At 46.3% G+C, this 23,323-nt stretch overlaps 1 protein-coding gene across 1 annotated transcript in view; it reads left to right on the plus strand.

Moving 5' to 3' along the window:
- The first annotated feature begins 11,452 nt into the window (after window positions 1-11,452).
- The window catches only part of LOC132780038 (basal cell adhesion molecule-like), a 94,407-nt gene continuing 82,536 nt past the window's right edge, over window positions 11,453-23,323 (plus strand). Inside the window, exon 1 of the mRNA XM_067461603.1 lies at window positions 11,453-11,603. Within this exon, the coding sequence (XP_067317704.1) occupies window positions 11,519-11,603 (85 nt within the window). The 5' untranslated portion in view covers window positions 11,453-11,518. The remainder of the gene's footprint in view (window positions 11,604-23,323) is intronic.

A 23,323-nucleotide genomic window follows, 5' to 3' on the forward strand; every position in this document is an offset into this window, starting at 1 on the left:
ATTCCATGGCATTGAGGTTATGGAATCTGAGAGTTGTAGTTTTGCAAGGTCTTGAGCCTTCTCTACCTTAAGTTTAGTTGTGTCCTCTGGGAGTTGGTGCACATCTCCATTTCTAAGCTGAAGAGCCAGCGTTGTCCATAGACACCTCCAAGTTAATGTGGCCAGCATGACTGCATGGACCTCCATTCCCTTCCTGCAGAAGCGGTACCTATTGATCTACTCACATTTGCATGTTTTCGAACTGCTAGGTTGGCAGAAGCTGGGGCCAACAGTGGGGGTTAGTGCACATCTCCATTTCTAAACTGAAGAGCCGGCGTTGTCCGTAGACACCTCCAAGTTAATGTGGCCAGCATGACTGCATGGAGCCGTTCCCTTCATGCATAAGCGGTACCTATTGATCTACTCACATTTGCATGTTTTCAAAATGCTAGGTTGGCAGAAGCTGGGGCTAACAGTGGGGGTTAGTGCACATCTCCATTTCTAAACTGAAGAGCCGGCGTTGTCCGTAGACACCTCCAAGTTAATGTGGCCAGCATGACTGCATGGACCTCCGTTCCCTTCCTGCATAAGCGGTACCTATTGATCTACTCACATTTGCATGTTTTCAAAATGCTAGGTTGGCAGAAGCTGGGGCTAACAGCGGGAGCTCACCTCGCTCCCTGGATTCAAATGTGCAACCTTTTGGTCAACATGTTCAGAAGCTCAGCGGTTTGACCCACTGCGCCACTGGGGGTTCCTACATAAAGAAACCCTACAAAAATGCATGGAGTCCCTCTACATTGACCTTCTCTTCCTCTGTCAGACTCTTTTGATGCATCAAAGTCTTTTGGAATGGAATTAAATCAAACAGGAACACGGCTTTTCGAGGTTGCTATTCTGATCTTGAAACTGGGCAAAATTAGACCATCCTTCAGAAGTCTCCTTCTTCAAAGAGAGACGTAAAGGTGACAAAAGACATTTCCTTGTGGACATCAAAAGCTCCAAGAAGAAAGGAAAAGGGGACCTTTTGGGATGGTCAAGGATGTCCCTGGCAACATCCTTTGGAGAGATGGAATTATGAGTTTACTGACACAAAAGCACAGATCTACATCCTGGATTCCATATCACAAAATCACAAGTCGAACTTACTTACTTACTTGCTTAGGCGATCCCTCGTAGTCTGAGGATGATGGTCCTCCAAGTGGAGTGTCCTGGGGGTGGGTCCTAGGCGACTATGGAGCCCTCTTCTTGATCTGCATCTTCTCCCGCAGTGAGGACATCGGTTTCCAGGTGGAAGGCGGTCTTGGTTGGGGTTGGCTTGTCACGCCTTCCTCTTGGCACGTTTCTCTCTTTCACCCTCCATTCTGCAGCACTGCTGGTCACAGCTGACCTCCAGCTGGAGCACTCAAGGGCCAGGGCTTCCCAGTTCTCAGTGTCTATGCCAGAGTTTTTAAGGTTGGCTTTGAGCCCATCTTTCAATCTCTTTTCCTCCGCCAACATTCTGTTTTCCGTTCTTGAGTTCAGAGTAGAGCAACTGCTTTGGGAGACGGTGGTCCAGACAATGTGGTTGGTCCAGCGGAGTTGATGTCGGAGGACCATCGCTTCAATGCTGGTAGTCTTTGCTTCTTCCAGCACGCTGATGTTTGTCCGCTTGCCTTCCCAAGAGATTTGCAGGATTTTCCGGAGGTAGCGTTGATGGAATTGTTCCAGGAGTTGCATGTGATGTCTGTAGACAGTCCACGTTTCACAGGCGTATAGCTTGGTTGGGAGGACAATAGCTTTACAAACAAGTCCCTTGGTCTCCCTACAGATGTCCCGAAATTCAAACACTCTCTGCTTCATTTGGAAGAATGCTGCACTCGCAGAGCTCAGGCAGTGTTGCATTTCAGTCTCAATGTTGACGTCTGTAGACAGTCCACGTCTCGCAGGCATAGAGCAGGGTTGGGAGGACAATGGCTTTATAGACAAGCACCTTGGTATCCGTACAGATGTCCCGGTCCTCAAACACTCTCTGCTTCATTCGGAAAAATGCTACACTTGCAGAGTTCAGGCAGTGTTGTATTTCAGTCTCAATGTTGACGTCTGTAGACAGTCCACGTTTCGCAGGCATAGAGCAGGGTTGGGAGGACAATAGCTTTATAGACAAGCCCCTTGGTCTCCCTACGGATGTCCCAGTCCTCAAACACTCTCTGCTTCATTCGGAAAAATGCTGCACTTGCAGAGCTCAGGCAGTGTTGTATTTCAGTCTCAATGTTGACGTCTGTAGACAGTCCACGTCTCGCAGGCATAGAGCAGGATTGGGAGGATAATAGCTTTATAGACAAGCATCTTGGTCTCCCTACGGATGTCCCAGTCCTCAAACACTCTCTGCTTCATTCGGAAAAATGCTGCACTCGCAGAGCTCAGGCAGTGTTGTATTTCAGTCTCAATGTTGACGTCTGTAGACAGTCCACGTCTCGCAGGCATAGAGCAGGGTTGGGAGGACAATGGCTTTATAGACAAGCACCTTGGTATCCGTACAGATGTCCCGGTCCTCAAAAACGCTCTGCTTCATTCGGAAAAAAGCTGCACTCGCAAGTCGAACCCTTCCCAAGTATCTAGGACTGTGTGATGTATTTTCAGATGATGCGTGCAGATCCAAGTCAGGTTGCCTTTTGCAGTTGACAGAATGTGATTTTGTCAATGTTTATGGTTTCCAAATGCCAGATGAAATCTTTTGGCATGGCACCCAGTGTGCTGATGACTACTGGGACCACCTGTACACTGGAATTTATTATTATTATTATTATTATTATTATTATTATTATTATTATTAACATAACAAGATGAGTCCAAAGCAAACATGATTACTCTGCTGGCTGTTGTATTGGATCGCACGTCGGACCCTTCCCAAGTATCTAGGACTGTGTGATGTATTTTCAGATGATGCGTGCAGATCCAAGTCAGGTTCCCTTTTGCAGTTGACAGAATGTGATTTTGTCAATGTTTATGGTTTCCAAATGCCAGATGAAATCTTTTGGCATGGCACCCAGTGTGCTGATGACTACTGGGACCACCTGTACACTGGAATTTATTATTATTATTATTATTATTATTATTATTATTATTATTATTATTAACATAACAAGATGAGTCCAAAGCAAACATGATTACTCTGCTGGCTGTTGTATTGGATCGCACGTCGGACCCTTCCCAAGTGTCTAGGACAGGTGGTGATTTTGTCAGCACTGATTGTGTTTGAGTGCAGGCCAAGGTCTTGAGGCACTGTACCCAGTGTGCCCATCACCACTGGGACCCCCTTGACTGGCTTGTGCCAGAATCTTATCTTTGGTATTATTATTATTATTATTATTATTATTATTATTATTATTAACATAACAAGATGAGTCCAAAGCAAACATGATTACTCTGCTGGCTGTTGTATTGGATCGCACGTCGGACCCTTCCCAAGTGTCTAGGACAGGTGGTTATTTTGTCAGCACTGATTGTGTTTAAGTGCAGGCCAAGGTCTTGAGGCACTGCACCCACTGTGCCGATCACCACTGGGACCCCCTTGACTGGCTTGTGCCAGAGTCTTTGGTATTATTATTATTATTATTATTATTATTATTATTATTAACATAACAAGATGGGTCCACAGCAAACAAGGTTACTCTGCTGTATTGTATTGGATCACACGTCAGACACTTCCTAATGACTAGGACAGGTGGTGATTTTGTCAGCACTGATTGTGTTTAAGTGCAGGCCAAGTTCTTGAGGCACTGCACCCACTGTGCCGATCACCACTGGGACCCCCTTGACTGGCTTGTGTCAGAGTCTTTGGTATTATTATTATTATTATTATTATTATTATTATTAGAAACATAACAGGATGAGTCCACAGCAAACATGATTACTGCTGGCTGTTGTATTGGATCGCCACATCGGACACTTTCCAAGTGTCTAGGACTGTGTGATGTATTGGTGAATAATGTGTGCAGATCCCAGTAAGGTGGCCTTTTGCAGCTGGCAGGTGGTAATCTTGTCATCACTGATTGTGTTTAAGTGCAGGCCAAGGTCTTTAGGCACTGCACCCAGTGTGCCCATCACCACTGGGACCCCCTTGACTGGCTTGTGCCAGAGTCTTTGCAGTTCTATCTTTAAATCCTCATACCGTGTCAGCTTTTCCAGTTGTTTCTCTTTGATCCTGCTGTCGCCTGGGGTTGCGACATCAACGATCCATACTTGATTTTTTAACATGATTGTGAGTTCAGGAGCCTTGTGCTCCAAAACTCTGTCCGTCTGAATTCGGAAGTCCCAGAGGAGTTTGATGTGTACATTTTCCGTAACTTCTTCAGTCTTGTGATGCCACCAGTTCTTTGTCGCAGGCAGATAGTATTTGTGGCACAGGTTCCAATGAATCATCTGAGCAACGGTGTTGTGCCTCTGCTTGGAGTCTGTCCACGATCTTCTTGCAGCAGCTGAGGATGGGATCCATTGTTTCATCTGCTTCCTTGGGGTCAATCATTGACTTTTCAATTCTGGCTTTAATGACATTTGTTGTTGTTGCTGCTGCTGCTATTATTATTATTATTATTATTATTATTATTATTATTATTATTATTATTATTAGCTCTCCTAAAAGAGATTCAAAGCAGAAAACAATACAACATTGGTCCTGACTTCCAAATTCTCAAGAAACCAATGTGAAGAATACCTTGAATATTAGAGAATAGAAACCAATTCTGTTCAATATGGATGAGTGAATGGATAGATATCCACTGTGTTTGCCCCCAAACATGCCCTTTTCAGGCGACATCCATCATCCTCAGCATCAACCATTTTCGAGACATTTCAGGCCAAAGAATATGTACGGTAAACTTTGGTATAGTTTCATTGCAAAGCAAAAAGTGGGTGCTAGAAACAATATCATACGAAAGCTGACTGGCACAACCTGGGGATCACAACCAGGCACAGTGAAGACATCCACCCTTGCGCTATGCTACTCCGCTGCTGAGTATGCATGCCCAGTGTGGAACACATCTCACCACGCTAAAATAGATGTGGCTCTTAATGAGATGTGCCACATTATCACGGGGTGTCTTTGCCCTACACCACTGGAGAAACTACACTATTTAGCTGGTATTGCACCACCTGACATCCGCTGGGAAGTAGCAGCCAATAGTGAAAGGACCAAGGCAGAGACATCTCCAGCTCATCCCCTGTTTGGGTATCAGCCAGCACGTCAACGACTTAAATCAAGACATAGTTTTCTTAGATCTACAGAGACACTCGCTAGAACACCTCGGCAAGCGAGAGTCCAAAAGTGGCAGACTCAAACAAAGAACCTGATAATAAATGAGAGACTCCCCCTTGGGCACATAGAAGTCTGGGCGACTTGGAAGGCGCTGAACAGACTGCGCTCTGGCACCACGAGATGCAGAGCCAACCTCAAGAAATGGGGCCACAAAGTGGAGTCCACGACATGCGAGTGTGAAGAAGAGCAATCCACTGACCACCTGCTGCAATGCACCCTGAGCCCTGCCACAGGCACAATGTCTAGGACAGGTGGTGCAGCAACACCAGAGGCACTCCAAGTGGCCAGATACTGCTCAAAGGACACTTAATCAACTACCAAGCTTGAAAACTTTGTGCTTTATTTGTTTGTTTATTTGTTAAAAATGCAATACAACTGTTTGGTTCGCTCCTGATTAATATAAATAAATTGTAAATGCCAGAAGATGTGATGTGGCGGCAAAAAAAGCCAATTGGCCTGCATCAAGAGGAGCCTAGTGTCTAGATCTAGGGAAGTCATGCTCCCCATGCTCTATTCTGCTTTGGTTAGACCATACCTGGAATATTGTGTCCAATTCTGGGCACCACAATTCAAGAGAGATGTTGACAAGCTGGAATGTGTCCAGAGGAGGGTGACTCAAATGATCAAGGGTCTGGAGAACAAGCCCTATGAGGAGCGGCTTAAGGAGCTGGGCATGTTTAGCCTGAAGAAGAGAAGGCTGAGAGGAGATATGATAGCCATGTATAAATATGTGAGAAGAAGCCACAGGGAGGAGGAGGGAGCAAGCTTGTTTTCTGCTTCCTTGGAGACTAGGACGCAATGGAGGAATGGCTTCAAACTACAAGAGAGGAGATTCCATCTGAACATGAGGAAGAACTTCCTGACTGTGAGAGCCGTTCAGCAGTGGAACTCTCTGCCCCAGAGGGAGTGTGGTGGAGGCTCCTTCTTTGGAAGCTTTGAAACAGAGGCTGGATGGGCATCTGTCAGGGGTGATTTGAATGCAATATTCCTGCTTCTTGGCAGAAAGGGGTTGGACTGGATGATGGCCCAGGAGGTCTCTTCCAACTCTTTGATTCTAGGATTCTATGAACATTCACTCCAAAGACTTTTGAATTTTGGAGGCATTTATTTGGGAAGGAATAGTTGCAAATATACTTTCCATTTCAACCAGGGTTGCATCTACACTGCAGAATTAAAGCATGTTGACACTACTTTAAACTGCCAAAGCTCAATGCTGTGGAGTTTGCACTCTTTGGGAAGACCCTATAGCCAGAGCATTGAAAAGTAGTGTCAAAGTGTGTTTGTCCTACAGTGCAGATGCATCCTAGGGTTCAGCGTTTGCTTCTGTACTTCTCCTCTGTGCCATTTCTCCAGAGCAATTCTTTCTGCATTTGTGGTTGAATCAAAAGAAGGGAAAATCAAGACTCGGTGCAACAGCTTGCCGGGGACGGCCAGGTTTGCAACCTGCTCTGTTTGCTGACCATTTGTTTTTGGCTCCCTTTCCCATCTGTCTTAGCCAGCTGACCTTCAGCCGCTGCTCTCCCTCCGTGCGGGCAGGAGGAATTAACTGACTTGTTGATCCTGGAGGGCCCAGAAGGGAAACATGGGAGCCATGTCTGGCCTTCACAAGGAGCTTCCTGGGAGATAAAATGGGAAGGAAACGTGGAAGAGATGTCTCCAGCTGCATCTCCACTGTGGAATGAATGCAGTTTGGCACCACTTTGGCTGCCTTTGGCCCATTGTTATTTAATCCTGGGATTTGCAGTTTCACTAACGTTGCACCAACACTGTGGAATGAATGCAGTTTTGCACTTCGACTGCCCTTGGCTCATTGTTATGGAATCCTGAGAGTTGTAGTTTCACGAAGGCTGCACCAACACTGTGGAATGAATGCAGTTTTGCACTTTGACTGCCCTTGGCTCATTGTTATGGAATCCTGGGAGTTGTAGTTTCACGAACGGTGCACAAACACTGTGGAATGAATGCAGTTTGGCACCACTTGAGCTTCTGAGGCTCAATGCTATGGAATCCTGGGAGTTGTGGTTTCACTAAGGGTGCACCGACACGGTGGAATGAATGCCATTTGGCACCACTTGAGTTGCTGTGGCTCAATGCTATGGAATCCTGGGAGTTGTATTTTCACTATGAGTGCATTTACACTGTGGAATGAATGCAGTTTGGTATCACTTTGACTGCACTTGCCTCACTGTTATGAAATCCTGGAAGTTGCAGTTTCACTAAGGGTACATCGACACTGGAATGAATGCCGGTTGGCACCACTTGAGCTGTTATGGCTCAGTGTTATGGAATCCTGGGAGTTATGGTTTCACTATGAGTGCATTTACACTGTGGAATGAATGCAGTTTTGCACTTCGACTGCTCTTGGCTCATTGGTATGGAATCCTGGGAGTTGTAGTTTAACTAAGGGTGCATCAACACTGTGGAATTGAGCTGCGGTGGCTCAGTGCTATGGTATCCTGGGAGTTGTAATTTCACTAAGGGTGCACCGACACTGTGGAATGAATGCAGTTTGGCACCACTTGAGCTGCTGCATCTCAGTGTATGGAATCCTGGGAGTTGTAGTTTCACTAAGGGTGCATTGACACAATGGAATTAATGCAGTTTTGCACTTTGAATGTCCTTGGCTCACTGTTATAGAATCCTTGGAGTTGTAGTTTTACTATGAGTGCATTTATATTATGGAACGAATGCAGTTTTGCACTTCGACTGCTCTTGACTGTTTTAGTATGGAATCCTGGGAGTTGTAATTTCACTATGAGTGCATTTACATTATGGAACAAATGCAGTTTTGCACTTCGACTGCTCTTGACTGTTTTAATATGGAATCCTGGGAGTTGTAGTTTTACTTTAAGTGCATTTACATTATGGAACAAATGCAGTTTTGGACTTCGACTGCCCTTGAGTGTTTGGTATGGAATCCAGGAAGCTGTAGTTTCACTAAGGGTGCATCAACACTGTGGAATGAATGCCGTTTGGCACCACTTGAGCTGTCGTGGCTCAGTGTTATGGAATCCTGGGAGTTGTAGTTTCACTATGAGTGCATTTACACTGTGGAATGAATGCAGTTTGGCACTTTGACTGCTTTTGGTGCATTGTTATGGAATCCTGAGAGTTGTAGTTTCACTTAGGGTAAAACTACACTGTAGAAAGGGTGAAACTTACTGAAAACATACCCATGTCCTGCCTCGCCATGCTTTTGTAAGCACACCAGCACTTTGGAGCTGAAAAGACTCAAAGCCTTGCAAAACTACAACTCCTGGGATAACACAACATTAGGCTACAGTGCCAAACTGTGTTCATTCCACAATGAAGAGCAGGCATGGGCCAACTTTGCCCCTCCAGGTGTTTTGGACTGCAACTCCCACCATTCCGAACAGCCTACCGGCTGTTCGGAATGGTGGGAGTTGTAGTCCAAAACACCTGGAGGGGCAAAGTTGGCCCATGCTTGGTGTGGACGCACCTGGAGTCAACCTGAAGGCAGTTGACAACTGTGATTGCAATGGACATCTTGATGGAACCAATCTGCAAATCTCGACTCTCCGAACTCTGCCTTTGTTTTGAAGCTGGGACGCCCCCAGCGAAGCTTTGATCGATCTGATGCCCCCAAAGCGATGCCTCTGCTGCTCCTGCCCGCCTTCCCAGAATCCACATGCTCAGGCAGGACTTTTTATCTTAAAATCCCAGACGTGTGATGATGGGCTTGTCCTCCCCGCTCCCCTCCCTTCACGGCATTGCTTCATAGACTTCCCTTTCCTTGCACCGTTGGAGAGGTTGCAGAACGAGCTACTACCGGTGGGTGCATCATGGCATCCGATTCCTCTCTGGTCCAGGGCTGAAACAACACCAACAACGGAAGGTTATTGTTAGGAGACCAAAAACATGTTAGCAGAACCATCTACACTGTACGGTGTTTCCCAACCTTCCTAATACCACAACCCCTTAATGCAGTTCCTCCTGTTGTGGTGACCCCCAACCATAACATTATTTTCGTTGCTACTTCATAACTGTAGTGTTGCTACTGTTATGAATCATAATGTAAATATCCAATACTTTTGCAGTTTGGTCTGAAGCTCGATCTACATTGCCATACAATGCAGTTTCAAATGACATTACATACTAGTCATCGTAGTATGAGTCTACACCAGTGTTTCTCAACCTTCCTAATGCCGTGACCCTTTAATCCAGTTCCTCCTGTTGTGGTGACTCCCAACCATAACATTATTTTTGTTGCCACTTCACAACTGTCATTTTGCTCCTGGACCAAATTCGGCACAAATACCCAAACATGCCCACATTTGAATACTGATGGGGTTGGGGAGGGGGATTGATTTTGCCATTTGGGAGTTGTAGTTACTGGGATTTATAGTTCAACTACAATCAAAGAGCGTTCTGAACTCCACCAATGATGGAATTGAATCAAACTTGGTACACACAACTCCCATGACCAACAGAAAATACTGGAAGGATTTGATCGGCATTGACCTTTGGTTTTGGAGTCGTAGTTCACTTACATCCAGAGAGCACTGTGGACTCAAACAATGATGGATCTGGACCAAACGTGGCACAGATGCTCACTATTCCCAAATGTGAACACTGGTAGAGTTTGGGGGAAATAGACCTTGACCTTTGGGAGTTGTGGTTGCTGGGATTTATAGTTCACCTACAATCAAAGAGCATTCTGAACCCCACCAATAGATTTGGGCCAAACTTCCCACACAGAACCCCAATGCCATGACCAACAGAAAATATTGTTTTCTGATGGTCTTTGGCGACCCCTCTGACACCCCCTTGCGACCTCCCCCCCCCCAGGGAACCCGACCCCCAGGTTGAGAAACGCTGATGTGAAGAGTCAATGATGTGACTCAAAAATCTATTTAAAATGGCCTTTAAATCTCATAGTTCCCAAGATAACCCATTAATGACTTAGATGAAGGGCTAGAAGGCATGATCATTGTTTGCAGATGACACCAAATTGGGAGGGATAGCCAAGACTCCAGAGGACAGGAGCAGGATTCAAAGGGATCTTGACAGATTAGAGAGATGATGGGCCAATCCTAACAAAATGAAGTTCAACAGGAACAAATGCAAGAGACTCCACTTAGGCAGAAAAAACAAAATGCAAAGATACAGAATGGGGGACAATGCCTGGCTCGAGAGCAGGACGTGTGAAAAAGATCTTGGAGTCCTCGTGGACAAGTTAAACATGAGCCAGGAATGTGATGTGGCGGCAAAAAAAGCCAATGGGATTTTGGCCTGCATCAAGAGGAGCATAGTGTCTAGATCTAGGGAAGTCATGCTCCCCATGCTCTATTCCGCCTTGGTTAGACCACACCTGGAATATTGTGTCCAGTTCTGGGCACCACAATTCAAGAGAGATATTGACAAGCTGGAATGTGTCCAGAGGAGGGCGACTAAAATGATCAAGTGTGTGGAGAACAAGCCCTATGAGGAGTGGCTTAAGGAGCTGGGCATGTTTAGCCTGAAGAAGAGAAGGCTGAGAGGAGATATGATAGCCATGTATAAATATGTGAGAGGAAGCCACAGGGAGGAGGAGGGAGCAAGCTTCCTTTCTGCTTCCCTGGAGACTAGGACGCAAGGGAACAACGGCTTCAAACTACAAGAGAGGAGATTCCATCTGAACATGAGGAAAAACTTCCTGACTGTGAGAGCCGTTCAGCAGTGGAACTCTCTGCCCCAGAGTGTGGTGGAGGCTCCTTCTTTGGAAGCTTTGAAACAGAGGCTGGATGGCCATCTGTCAGGGGTGATTTGAATGCAATATTCCTGCTTCTTGGCAGAATGGGGTTGGACTGGATGGCCCAGGAGGTCTCTTCCAAATCTAGGATTCTATGAAGATAATCCATGAAAACTGTCTATGGAGAGGTTTTCCAAAAAGGGAAGCGTGTCCTTGTTTCCAGCTCAATTTAGGAGAAAACCCAACCTTAGAAGAGTTTGGGAAGAGCTGTGGAGGAGGCCTGGGTTTGGTTTTCCTTCCCTGGGAAGGGAATCCCCTTTGTTCCCTTTTGGGGACCCTGGGAAGAAGATCCCCTTCCTCTCTCTCTTTTTGCTCCGCCTCTCCTTTTCTTCTCTCTTTTTTCCCCAGCCAGGGGAGGCGTGTCTTGAGGGGGAGTGGGAGGAGCCTCGGGGGGCGGGACATTGAGTGGGGGGGGGTCTGCTCTGAAGCAGCGGCTTCAGTTCCCAGCCTTAGAGGAGAGAAGGCGAGAAGAGAGTCTCGAGGGCGCAGGGATGGCTCCGGCGCGCAGCTCTGCAAAGGCGCCTCTTTGGCGAGGGGTCTTCCTTTGGGCGGGGGTCTTGCTCCTGGCTTGCTCAGGTAAGAAAGGAAAGAAGACCCTTCCTTTGAGGATTTGGGGGAGTTTGGGGGGGGGGATCCCTTCTCTCTCCGGGGCGCAGGAGCCTCTCCAAGGGAAACTGTTCTGTGCGCCCTAGCAGCCAAAAGGAACCCAAAAGTCCGACCTAAGGCGCACGGGAGAGGGGCTTCCCATGGAGGGGCATTTGCCCCCTAAAGCATGAAGGGACCCTCTTCATTTTCCCCCTAGACCACCAACCAACCCCTCCCTCCCCGTTGAGAACTTCACCTGCTCTGCCCCCTCCCCAATTTGGGCTCCTCCCCTTCCACTCCAAGGTCCCCCCTCCCGTCTCCAAACCCACTCCTCTCTTCTCTCTCTCTCTCTTCACTTGTTTCTGGGGCTCTTCTGGCACCTGCGAGGGGGCTTTTCCTCTCAGGATCAGGGCCCCCTCCTCAAAGTGGGAAAAGCAGCCCCCTTCTTTGTGTGCATTAGGGGGGTACCTGTGTATATATATTAGGGACAGAAGGTTATGTATTATTATTTATTTATTACTAGCTGTACCCGCCACGCGTTGTTGTGACCAACCTTCCCTCTTTCTCTCCTTCTTTCCCTCCTTCCTTCACTCCCTCTTTCCTTCCTTCCTTTCCCCCTTTTCTTTCTCTTCTGCTGTCTCTTTTCTTCCTTCTCTCTTTCCTTCTTTCCTTCCCTCCTTCTTTCTCTACATCTTCCCTCCTTCCTTTGCTCCCTCTTTCCTTCCTTCTTTCCCTTTTTTCTTTCCTTCTCTCCTTCCTTCCATCTCTCTTTCCTTCCTTTCCCCCTTTTTCTCTTCTGCTGTCTCTCTTTTCTTCCTTCTCTCTTTCCTCTTTTCCTTCCCTCCGTCTTTCTCTACATCTTCCCCCATTCATTCACTCCCTTTCCTTCCTTCTTTCCCATTTTTCTTTCCCTCTCTCCTTCCTTCCTTTTCTAACTTTCCTTCCTACCCCCTTTTTCTTTCCCTCCCTCTTTCTCTCCTTTCTTCCTTCTCTACCTCCTTCCTTCCTTCTCTCTTTGCTTCCATGCTTCCTTCTCCCTTTCCTTCTTTCTTTCCCTCCCCTCTTTCTCTCCTTTCTTCCTTCTCTACCTCTTTCCTTCCTTTGCTTTTTGTTTCCATCCTTCCTTCTCTCTTTCCTTCCCTCCCTCTTTCCTTTCTTCCTTTCCCCTTTTTCTTTCTCTTCTGCTGTCTCTCTTTTCTTCCTTCTCGCTTTCCTTCTTTCCCTCCCTCCCTCTTTCTCTGCATCTTCCCCCTTCCTTCGCTTCCTCTTTCCTTTTTTTCTTTCCTTCTCTCCTTCCTTCCTTTTCTAACTTTCCCTCCTTTTCCATTTTTCTTTCCCTCCCTCTTTCTCTCCTTTCTTCCTTCTCTACCTCCTTCCTTCCTTCTCTCTTTGCTTCTATGCTTCCTTCTCCCTTTCCTTCTTTCTTTCCCTCCCTTTCTCTCTCCTTTCTTCCTTCTCTACCTCTTCCCTTCCCTCTTTCGCTTTTTGTTTCCATTCTTCCTTCTCTCTTTCCTTCCTTCCCTCCCTCTTTCCTTCCTTCCTTTCCCCTTTTTCTTTCTCTTCTGCTGTCTCTCTTTTCTTCCTTCTCTCTTTCCTTCTTTCCTTCCCTCCCTCTTTCTCTACATCTTCCCCCTTCCTTCACTCCCTCTTTCCTTCCTTCCTTCCTTCCTTCCCCCTTTTTCTTTCTCTTCTGCTGTCTCTCTTTTCTTTCTTCTCTCTTTCCTTCTTCTCTCCTCTCCCTCTTTCTCTACATCTTTCCCCCTTCCTTCGCTCCCTCTTTCCTTCCTTCTTTCCCTTTTTTCTTTCCTTCTCTCCTTCCTTCCTTCTCTAACTTTCTTTCCTTCCCCTTTTTCTTTCCCTCCCTCTTTCTCTCCTTTCTTCCTTCTCTACCTCTTCCTTCCTTCTCTCTTTGCTTCCATGCTTCCTTCTCCCTTTCCTTCTTTCTTTCCCTCTCTTTCTTTCTTTCTTTCTTTCTTTCTCCCCTCTTCCCTCCCTCTTTCTTCCTTTTTTCTGTATTGTCATTTAGCTTTTCATCATTTAAATTTTTGGGGCTTTTTAAGTCCCTTCTGCTGTGTTTTTATGTGTGAAGGACAGACATTGGGTTGTTAGGTGTCTTGTGTCTAAATTTGGTGTCAATTCCTCCAGTGGGTTTTGAGTTCTGTTAATCCCACAAACGAAGATTACATTTTTATTTATATAGACGCGTTGCTGTGACCCAGTCTGGTGATCTGGAAAATAAAGTAATAGTTGGTTTCTAATATATGTAATTTCTTTGTTTATAGGTAAACAGTATTTCTTGCTGTTTCTTTGTCAGTGTGGATGTGGAGAGTGTCTGGTTTGCCTACTCTGGGATATGCAACATATCATAGTCCTTCTTTAGGGGTCCCTTTCAAATCTAGGATACTATCTCTCTCTCTCTCTCTCTGTGTGAATCATATATCTGTATCTATATCTATGGCTGGATGGCCCTTTGTCAGGAGGGCTTTGATTATGTTTTCTTGCCCCGGTGAAGGGAGTTGGACTGGGTGGCCTTAAGTATTTTCTGCTGGTCATGGGGGTTCTGTGTGGGAAGTTTGCCCCAATTCTGTCATTCGTGGTGTTCAGAATGCTCTTTGATTGCAGGTGAACTATAAATCCCAATAACGACAACTCCCAAATGCCAAGATCTGTTTCCCTCAAACTCCATTTGTGTTCATATTTGGGCATATGGAGTATTTGTGTCAAGTTGATCCAGATCCATCATTGTTTGATTCCACAGTGCTCTCTGGATGTAGGTGAACTATAACTCGCAAACTCAAGGTCAACGCCCACTAAACTGTGGAATTGAGCTGCTGTGGCTCAATGCTTTGGTATCCTGGGAGTTGTAGTTTCACTAAGGGTGCACCAACACTGTGTAATGAATGCAGTTTGGCACCCCTTGAGCTGCTGCATCTCAGTGCTATGGAATCCTGGGAGTTGTAGTTTCACTAAGGGTGCATCGACACTGTGGAATTGAGCTGCTGTTGCTCAATGAATGCTATGGTATCCTGGGAGTTGTATTTTCACTAATGGTGCACCGACACTGTGGAATGAGTGCAGTTTGGCACCACTTGAGCTGCTGCATCTCAGTGCACTTGAGCTGCTGCATCTCAGGAATCCTGGGAGTTGTAGTTTCACTAAGGGTGCATCAACATTGTGTAATTGGACTGCTGTGGCTCAATGCTATGGAATCTTGTGAGCTGTAGTTTTACTAGCCAAAGACCTGGGCCCAAAACCACGATTTTAGTTTTTTTCCCAAAAGAAAGGAGGGAGGAGGTCGATATGATATCGCTGGGGAGTGAATCCCATAAGCGGGGGGCCACCACTGAGAAGGCCCTGTCCCTCTTCCCCACTAGACGCATTTGTGCAGCTGGTGGGACTGAGAGCAGGGCCTCCCCGGCGGATCTTAAATTACGACGCGGAACATAGAGGGAGATACGTTTGGACAAGTAAGCTGGGCCGGAGCCGTATTTCCTTTTCTCAGCATCTCCTCCCTCACTTTGCAGCCTCACTCCTCTCCCCAAGAGAGCCTTGTTCCTTCGGACTTTTTTTCCCGCATTTGCAGCCTCAAGGGAAAAGGCTCCTCTCTTTGTTGTTGTGTGTCTGTTGGGAGAAATGTCTGCTTTCCTTGCGTTTCGCCCATTCTTTTCCAATCTCTCTCCAAGAGATTGAAATAGGATAGACCACATCAGCTCTAGTTTCTGATACAGAACATATGCCATCCAGTAGTCACCGTTGTCGAAGGCTATCATGGCTGGAATCACTGGGTTGTTGTAGGTTTTTTGGGCTGTATGGCCATGTTCCAGAAGCATTCTCTCCTGACATTTCACCTGCATCTCTGGCAGGCATCCTCAGAGGTTGTAAGGTCTGTTGGAAACTAGGAAAATTGGGTTTGTACTGTGGAAAATCCAGGGTGGGAGAAAGAACTCTTGTCCGTTGGAGCTAGGTGTGAATGTTTCAATTGGCCACCTTGATGAGCATTTAATGGCCTGGCATTATAACAGTAAAATTATACAATTAAAATTATAACAGTAAAACAACACTCAAACACAGGGAAACTCCAGAGAGTAAACATTTGATGGCCTAGCAGTTTCAAGGTGTGGCATCTTACTGCCTGGGGGGATCCTTTGAAACGTCAGGGGAGAATACTTCTAGAATACAATGGGTTGTTGTAGGTTTTTCGGGCTATATAGTCATGTCCTAGAAGCATTCCCTCCTGACGTTTCGCCTGCATCTATGGCAAGCATCCTCAGAGGTTGTGTGGTCTGTTGGAAACTAGGAAACCATGAAAATGAACAAAATCTTACTACCAGTATTAAAAAACTCTAAAATTATAACAGTAAATAAAGAACAACTCTAAAAAAGGGGGGAACACCAGACAAGAAACAACCAGGGACAGCTAATCACCTCTCAACAAAAGATTCCCCCAGGCATGAACAAGCCACACCTAAAAAACGGTCAGGTCATCAAATGCTAATCAAGGTGGCTGATTGAAACAATTACACCTAGTTCCAACAGACAAGAGTTCTTTCTCCCAGAGATATATAAACCCAATATCCTTCCTTTCTGTTGAAATTGTCCACATGCTTGTGGATTTCAATGGCTTCTCTGTGTAGCCTGACATAGTAGTTGTTAGACTGGTCCAGCATTTGGCACTTTGGTGCCAAAGTTTCCCCATTTTTTTCCTCCTTTGTCTTCCTTTTTTGCTCAGGAATAATCAAATTTCATGCCGTCAAAAAAACTTACCTGTAACTCTAATGCTTGTTATTGTTTACGTGAGCTTGGAAATGACTGGGTCAGTGCCTTCTGTACTTTCAAAAATAATTTCAGATGTTCTGTTCTGTACCCTTTGTAGCTTTTTGTTGTGGCCTTTGGCGGGCACCATAAACATATTGATTGTTAATAGAATTTTACAAATGATAGGGGAACATAGAGGACATCTAGTTGGGCCCCAGGAATGCCCAACAAAAGCACTCCCATTTCATGTTTTTCAATTGATATCTTCATAGAATCCTAAAATCACAGAGTTGGGCCATCCAGTCCAACCCCATTCTGCCAAGAAGCAGGAAAATCACATTCAAAGCACTCCCAACAGATGGCCATCCAGCCTCTATTGAAAAGCCTCCAAAGAAGGAGCCTCCACCACACTCCAGGGCAGAGAGTTCCACCGCTGAACAGCTCTCACAGTCAAAGAATCCTAGAATCCTAGAGTTGGAAGAGACCTGCTGGGTCATCATCCAGTCCAACCCCATTCTGCCAAGAAGCAGGAATATTGCATTCAAAGCACCCCCGACAGATGGCCATCCAGCCTCTGTTTCAAAGCTTCCAAAGAAGGAGCCTCCACCACACTCTGGGGCAGAGAGTTCCACTGCTGAACGGCTCTCACAGTCAGGAAGTTCTTCCACATATTCAGATGAAATCTCCTCTCTTGTAGTTTGAAGCCATGGCTCCATTGCATCCTAGTCTCCAGGGAAGCAGAAAACAAGTTCGCTCCCTCTTCTCTATGACTTCCCCTCATGTATTTATACATGGCCTTCAGGTGGAATCTCCTCTCTTGTAGTTTGAAGCCTTTGTTCTGCATCCTAGTCTCCAGGGAAGCAGAAAACAAGTTCGCTCCCTCTTCTCTATGACTTCCCCTCATGTATTTATACATGGCCTTCAGGTGGAATCTCCTCTCTTGTAGTTTGAAGCCTTTGTTCTGCATCCTAGTCTCCAGGGAAGCAGAAAACAAGTTCGCTCCCTCTTCTCTATGACTTCCCCTCATGTATTTATACATGGCCTTCAGGTGGAATCTCCTCTCTTGTAGTTTGAAGCCTTTGTTCTGCATCCTAGTCTCCAGGGAAGCAGAAAACAAGTTCGCTCCCTCCTCCCTGTGGCTTCCTCTCACATATTTTTCCATGGCCCTCATCATGTCTCCTCTCAGCCTTCTCTTCTTCAGGCTAAACATGCCCAGCTCCTTAAGTCGCTCCTCATAGGGCTTGTTCTCCAGACCCTTGATCTGCTCCCTCTTCCCTATGACTTCCTCTCACATATTTATACATGGCTCTCATCATGTCTCCTCTCAGCCTTCTCTTCTTCAGGCTAAACATGCCCAGCTCTTTAAGCCGCTCCTCATAGGGCTTGTTCTCCAGACCCTTGATTATCTCCACTGGACACATTCCAGCTTCTCAATATCTCCCTTCAATTGTGATGCCCAAAATTGGACACAGTGTGATTCCAGGTGTGGTCTAACCATATCATTTGTTGTTGTTGCTGTTATTGTTGTTGTTGCCATTGTCAATTGTGATGTCTAGAATTGGACACAGTGTGATTCCAGGTGTGGTCTAACTGTTTCATTTGTTGTTGTTGCTGTTGTTGCTGTTGTTATTGTTGTTGCTGTCATCAATTGTGATGCCTAGAATTGGACACAATATTCCAGGTAATGTGGTCTAACCAAGGCAGAATAGAGGGGTATATGTGATGGAGAGAGGTGCATCCAGTCGGGCCCCTTGCCAGGCAGGAATGCCCAACCAAAGCACTCCCATATCATGGTTTCAATTTGAGATCTTGCCCATAACTCCATCATTTTGCTGTCTGCAGTCTTGTGCCAAATAGGTGCCGCTCGCTCTTCTCCTCCAATGCCTGGCATCACCTCTTTTCCTGGATCTGAATGTCTCAGCAGTGAGTCGGTCCGTCTTAAGTGACTCATGGCCAGGATGATGTGCTATGATGGGAAGGGACTGCAGTGTTCACATTTGGGCCTATTGAGTATCCGTGCCACGTTTGGTCCAAATCCATCATTGTTTGAGTCATTTGAGGCATTTTGAGGATTCATGCCAATTTGGGTACAGATCCACAGTGCTCTCTGGATGTAGCTGAACTACAGCTCCCGAAACTCAAGATCAATGCCACCAAACTCTTCCACTATTTTCTCTTGATCATAGGAGTCCTGTGTGCCAAGTTTGGTTCAATTCCATTGTTGGTGGAGTTCAGAATGCTTTTTGATTGTAGGTGAACTATAAATTCCAGCAACCACGACTCCCAAATGTCAAAGTCTATTTTCCCCAAACTCCAACAGTGTTCACATTTGGGCCTATTGAGTATCTGTGCCAGGTTTGGTCCAGATCCATCATTGTTTGAGTCATTTTGTGTATTCAAGCCAAGTTGGGTCCAGATCCACAGTGCTCTCTGGATGTAGATGAACTACAGCTCCCGAAACTCAACATCAATGCCCACCAAACTCTTCCAGTATTTGAGCCAAGTTGGGTCCAGATCTCTGGATGTAGATGAACTACAGTTCCCGAAACTCAACATCAGTGCTCACCAAACTCTTCCAGTATTTGAGCCAAGTTGGGTCCAGATCTCTGGATGTAGATGAACTACAGCTCCCAAAACTCAACATCAATGCCCACCAAACTCTTCCAGTATTTGAGCCAAGTTGGTTCCAGATCTCTGGATGAAGATGAACTACAGCTCCCGAAACTCAACATCAGTGCTCACCAAACTCTTCCAGTATTTGAGCCAAGTTGGTTCCAGATCTCTGGATGAAGATGAACTACAGCTCCCGAAACTCAACATCAGTGCTCACCAAACTCTTCCAGTATTTGAGCCAAGTTGGGCCCAGATCTCTGGATGTAGATGAACTACAGCTCCCAAAACTCAACATCAGTGCTCACCAAACTCTTCCAGTATTTGAGCCAAGTTGGGCCCAGATCTCTGGATGTAGATGAGCTACAGCTCCCGAAACTCAACATCAATGTCCACCAAACTCTTCCAGTATTTTCTGTTGGTCATGGGAGTTCTGTGTGCCAAGTTTGGTTGAATTCCATCGTTGGTGGAGTTCAGAATGCTCTTTGATTGTAGGTGAACTATAAATCCCAGCAACTACCTTGGGAAGTCGTACCTTGGGAAGTCTGATCTGGCCACGGTGGTCCATGCTCTTGTTACATCCCGAATAGACTACTGCAACGCGCTCTACGTGGGGTTGCCCTTGAAGACTGTTCGGAAACTTCAACTAGTCCAGCGAGCGGCAGCCAGATTGCTCACTGGAGCGACATACAGGGAGCATACCACCCCCCTGTTGTGTCAGCTCCACTGCCGATCCAATTCCGAGCACAATTCAAGGTGCTGGTTTTGACCTACAAAACCTTGTACGGTTCCGGTCCAGTGTATCTGTCCGAACGTATCTCCCTTTACGTCCCACCTCGGAGTTTGAGATCATCTAGGGAGGCCCTGCTCTCGACCCCACCACTGTCACAAGTGAGGCTGGTGGGGACGAGGAGCAGGGCCTTCTCAGTGGTGGCCCCTCACCTGTGGAACTCACTCCCGGGGGAAATCAGAGCATCACCATCCCTCCTCTCCTTCAGGAGGAGGGTGAAGACATGGTTGTGAAACCAGGCCTTTGGGCAACCGGGCAATTAAATAATTTATTTATTATTTATTTATTACTTGCACTTATTTACCGCCACTCTCAGCCCTAGGGCGACTTGTGGCGGTGAACAACAACATAGAAAAGACAGTTTACAATTATCAAAACAGTACACAACAATACTACTACTACATAACATATACTTAAACTAAAAATCCGCTTCGTCGTATCATGGGGTCATAACAGTCTCATAGTCGTGGTCCATTCCGGTCATCATTACCAACATTACCAATGAAATGGCACTCAGTTGAAGGCCAACTCGAAAAGCCATGTTTTCAGGCTCTTACGAAAGGCCATAAGGGATGGCGCCTGTCTAACTTCAGCAGGGAGGGCGTTCCACAGCCGGGGGGCCACCACCGAGAAGGCCCGCTCCCTCGTCCCCGCCAGGCGTGCCTGTGAGGCAGGCGGGACCGAGAAAAGGGCCTCCCCGGATGATCTCAAGGTCCTCGTGGGCTCGTAGGCCGAGATGCGGTCTGCAAGGTATTTTGGGCCGGAACCGTTTAGGGCTTTGTAGGATAGTACCAGCACCTTAAATTGGGCCCGGTAGCGAATCGGCAGCCAGTGGAGCTGGGACAGCAGGGGCGTTGTGTGCTCCCTACGCCCTGCTCCTGTTAACAACATGGCTGCCGCGCGCTGGGCTAGCTGGAGCTTCCGGGCCGTCTTCAAGGGCAGCCCCACGTAGAGAGCGTTGCAGTAGTCAAGGCGGGATGTGACCAAAGCGTGTACCACCGTGGCCAAGTCAGACTTCCCGAGGTACGGGCGCAGCTGGCGCACGAGCCTAAGCTGTGCAAATGCTCCCCTGGTCACCGCTGAAACCTGGGGATCCAGGCTCAGCGACGAGTCCAGGGTCACACCCAAGCTGCGAACCTGCGCCTTCAAGGGGAGTGCGACCCCATCCAGCACAGGCTGTAACCCTATACCCTGTTCGGCCTTGCGACTGACCAGGAGTACCTCTGTCTTGTCTGGATTTAGTTTCAGTTTGTTCGCCCTCATCCAGACCATTACAGCGGCCAGGCACCGGTTCAGGACTTCGACGGCCTCCTTAGTAGTAGTAGTAAATAAGACAATCAGATGTGTAAGATCAGCAGGATTGTCGAAGTGGAATCAAAAACAGATCTTTGAGTTAGTGTACACTGATGGGTAGGAGGAAGAATTAGTTTTGTATTGTTTTTTATTGATTTTATCATTTTATTGATTTTATTGGGATAATGGCCTGAATTGTGGGTAATTTGAATTGTTGTACTTTTGTGATGATTGTTTTGTGTGGCAGGCATCTAAGTGTGCCTTGCAGTTGTAAGCCGCCCTGGGTCCCCTTCGGGGTGAGAAGGGCGGGGTACAAGAACCCCAAATAAATAAATAAATAAATAAATAACTACAACTCCCAAATGACAAAATCAATACCCCCCCAACCCCACCAGTATTCAAATTCTGGTGTATCAGGTGTTTGTGCCAAATTTGGTCTATAATTTGATGGTTGGGGTTTCACCACAACATGTTGTCATGTTAAGGGGTCACGGCATTAGGAAGGTTGAGGAAAACTAGGTTGAACTATTTCAAGTGAAGTAATGCAGAATAATCACTTGCTTTTGGACTTGCTCTTCTGCAAACATGATTCATCTCCAGACCTTCTCTTTGCCGGGAAGCCCTCCTTCTTCCAAACTTTTTACTCCTGGATTATAAAACCTGTTATGAAGTCACTAATCCTTCCGAACATTCCTGCGTTGGAGGGTTTCTCGGAATGCCAGGCTCGAGTGTCCTTTGGAGAGTTTGGGTAGGTTTGTGCAGAGTTCCTCATACCTGGACCACAGCGTACACCTCCAAGGGGAGGGCCAAAGGGTGCGGCTTTCGTTCCGGGCTGAACGTGAGAGCACCTCTTGCTCCCAGAAACGAGAAACGGGCCGGCTTCCAACTCTGAGCGCTGGGCACCCACCCAGCCAGCTTCCACCGGAGCTTTGTGCTCCCTTGTTGTCATTGTAGCAAACTGTCTTTCTTAACTCTCGGTTGAATGTTTGTGATTAGCATTCATAACACAATGGTCACTTTGGGTATCCGGTTTCACTCTTCGTTCCAATGTGTGTATACAGTGTGCACCTGAAGTTCGAATGTTGATTTTGCATTTCATGACTTATCAAGAAATGGATTGGTCTCAAAGGTGCCTTCCTACAGGCACATCTACTGGGTAGGATCAATGCAGCTTGGCACTAATTTAGCTGTTATGAAACCCTAGGAGTTGTAGTTTTACCTTCTCTGGGTACATCTGCACTATAGAATGAACACCGTTTGGCACTGATTTAACGACTCAGCACTATGAAACCCTGGGAGTTGTAGTTTTACAAGGTCTCCCACCTTCTCAGGGCACATCTATACTATAGAATGAACACCGTTTGGCACTGCTTTAATGACTAAGTACTATGAAACCCTGAGAATTGTAGTTTTATAAGGTTTTTTGCCTTCTCTGGGTACATCTGCACTATAGGATGAACACCGTTTGGCACAGCTTTAACGACTCAGCACTATGAAACCCTGGGAGTTGTAGTTTTATAAGGTCTTTCACCTTCTCCGGGCACATCTACACTGTAGAATGAACACCGTTTGACACTGCTTTAATGACTAGGTACTATGAAATCCTGGGAATTGTAGTTTTACAAGGTCTTTTGCCTTCTCTGGGTGCAACTACACTGTAGAGTGAACACCGCTTGGCACAGCTTTAGTAACTCAGTACTATGAAACCCTGGGAGTTGTAGTTTTACAAGGTCTCCCCCCCTTCTCTGGGTACATCTGCACTATAGAATGAACACTGTTTGGCACTGCTTTGATGACTAAGTACTATGAAACCCTGGGAGTTGTAGTTTTACAAGGTCTTTCACCTTCTCTGGGTACATCTGCACTATATAATGAACACCATTTGGCACTGCTTTAATGACTAACTACTATGAAACCCTGGGAGTTGTAGTTTAGAAGGTCTTTTGCCTTCTCTGGGTACATCTGCACTATAGGATGAACACCGTTTGGCACTGCTTTAATGACTAAGTACTATGAAAATCTGGGAATTGTAGTTTTACAAGGTCTTTCACCTTCTCTGAGTACATCTACACTATAGAATGAACACCGTTTGGCATTGCTTTAATCAACATCATTTATTTAGTTATACCTTGCTCTATCTCTTCCGAAGAAGACTCAAAGTGGCTCAATGTCGTGGAAAACTGGGAGTTGTAGATCGGCGGTGCACAAGTCCTTGCAAAACTATGATTTGCATTAATGCCATGGTGGCGCACAAGTCCTTGCA

Source organism: Anolis sagrei, chromosome Y (genome assembly GCF_037176765.1).
Source record: "Anolis sagrei isolate rAnoSag1 chromosome Y, rAnoSag1.mat, whole genome shotgun sequence".
NCBI lineage: Eukaryota > Metazoa > Chordata > Lepidosauria > Squamata > Dactyloidae > Anolis > Anolis sagrei.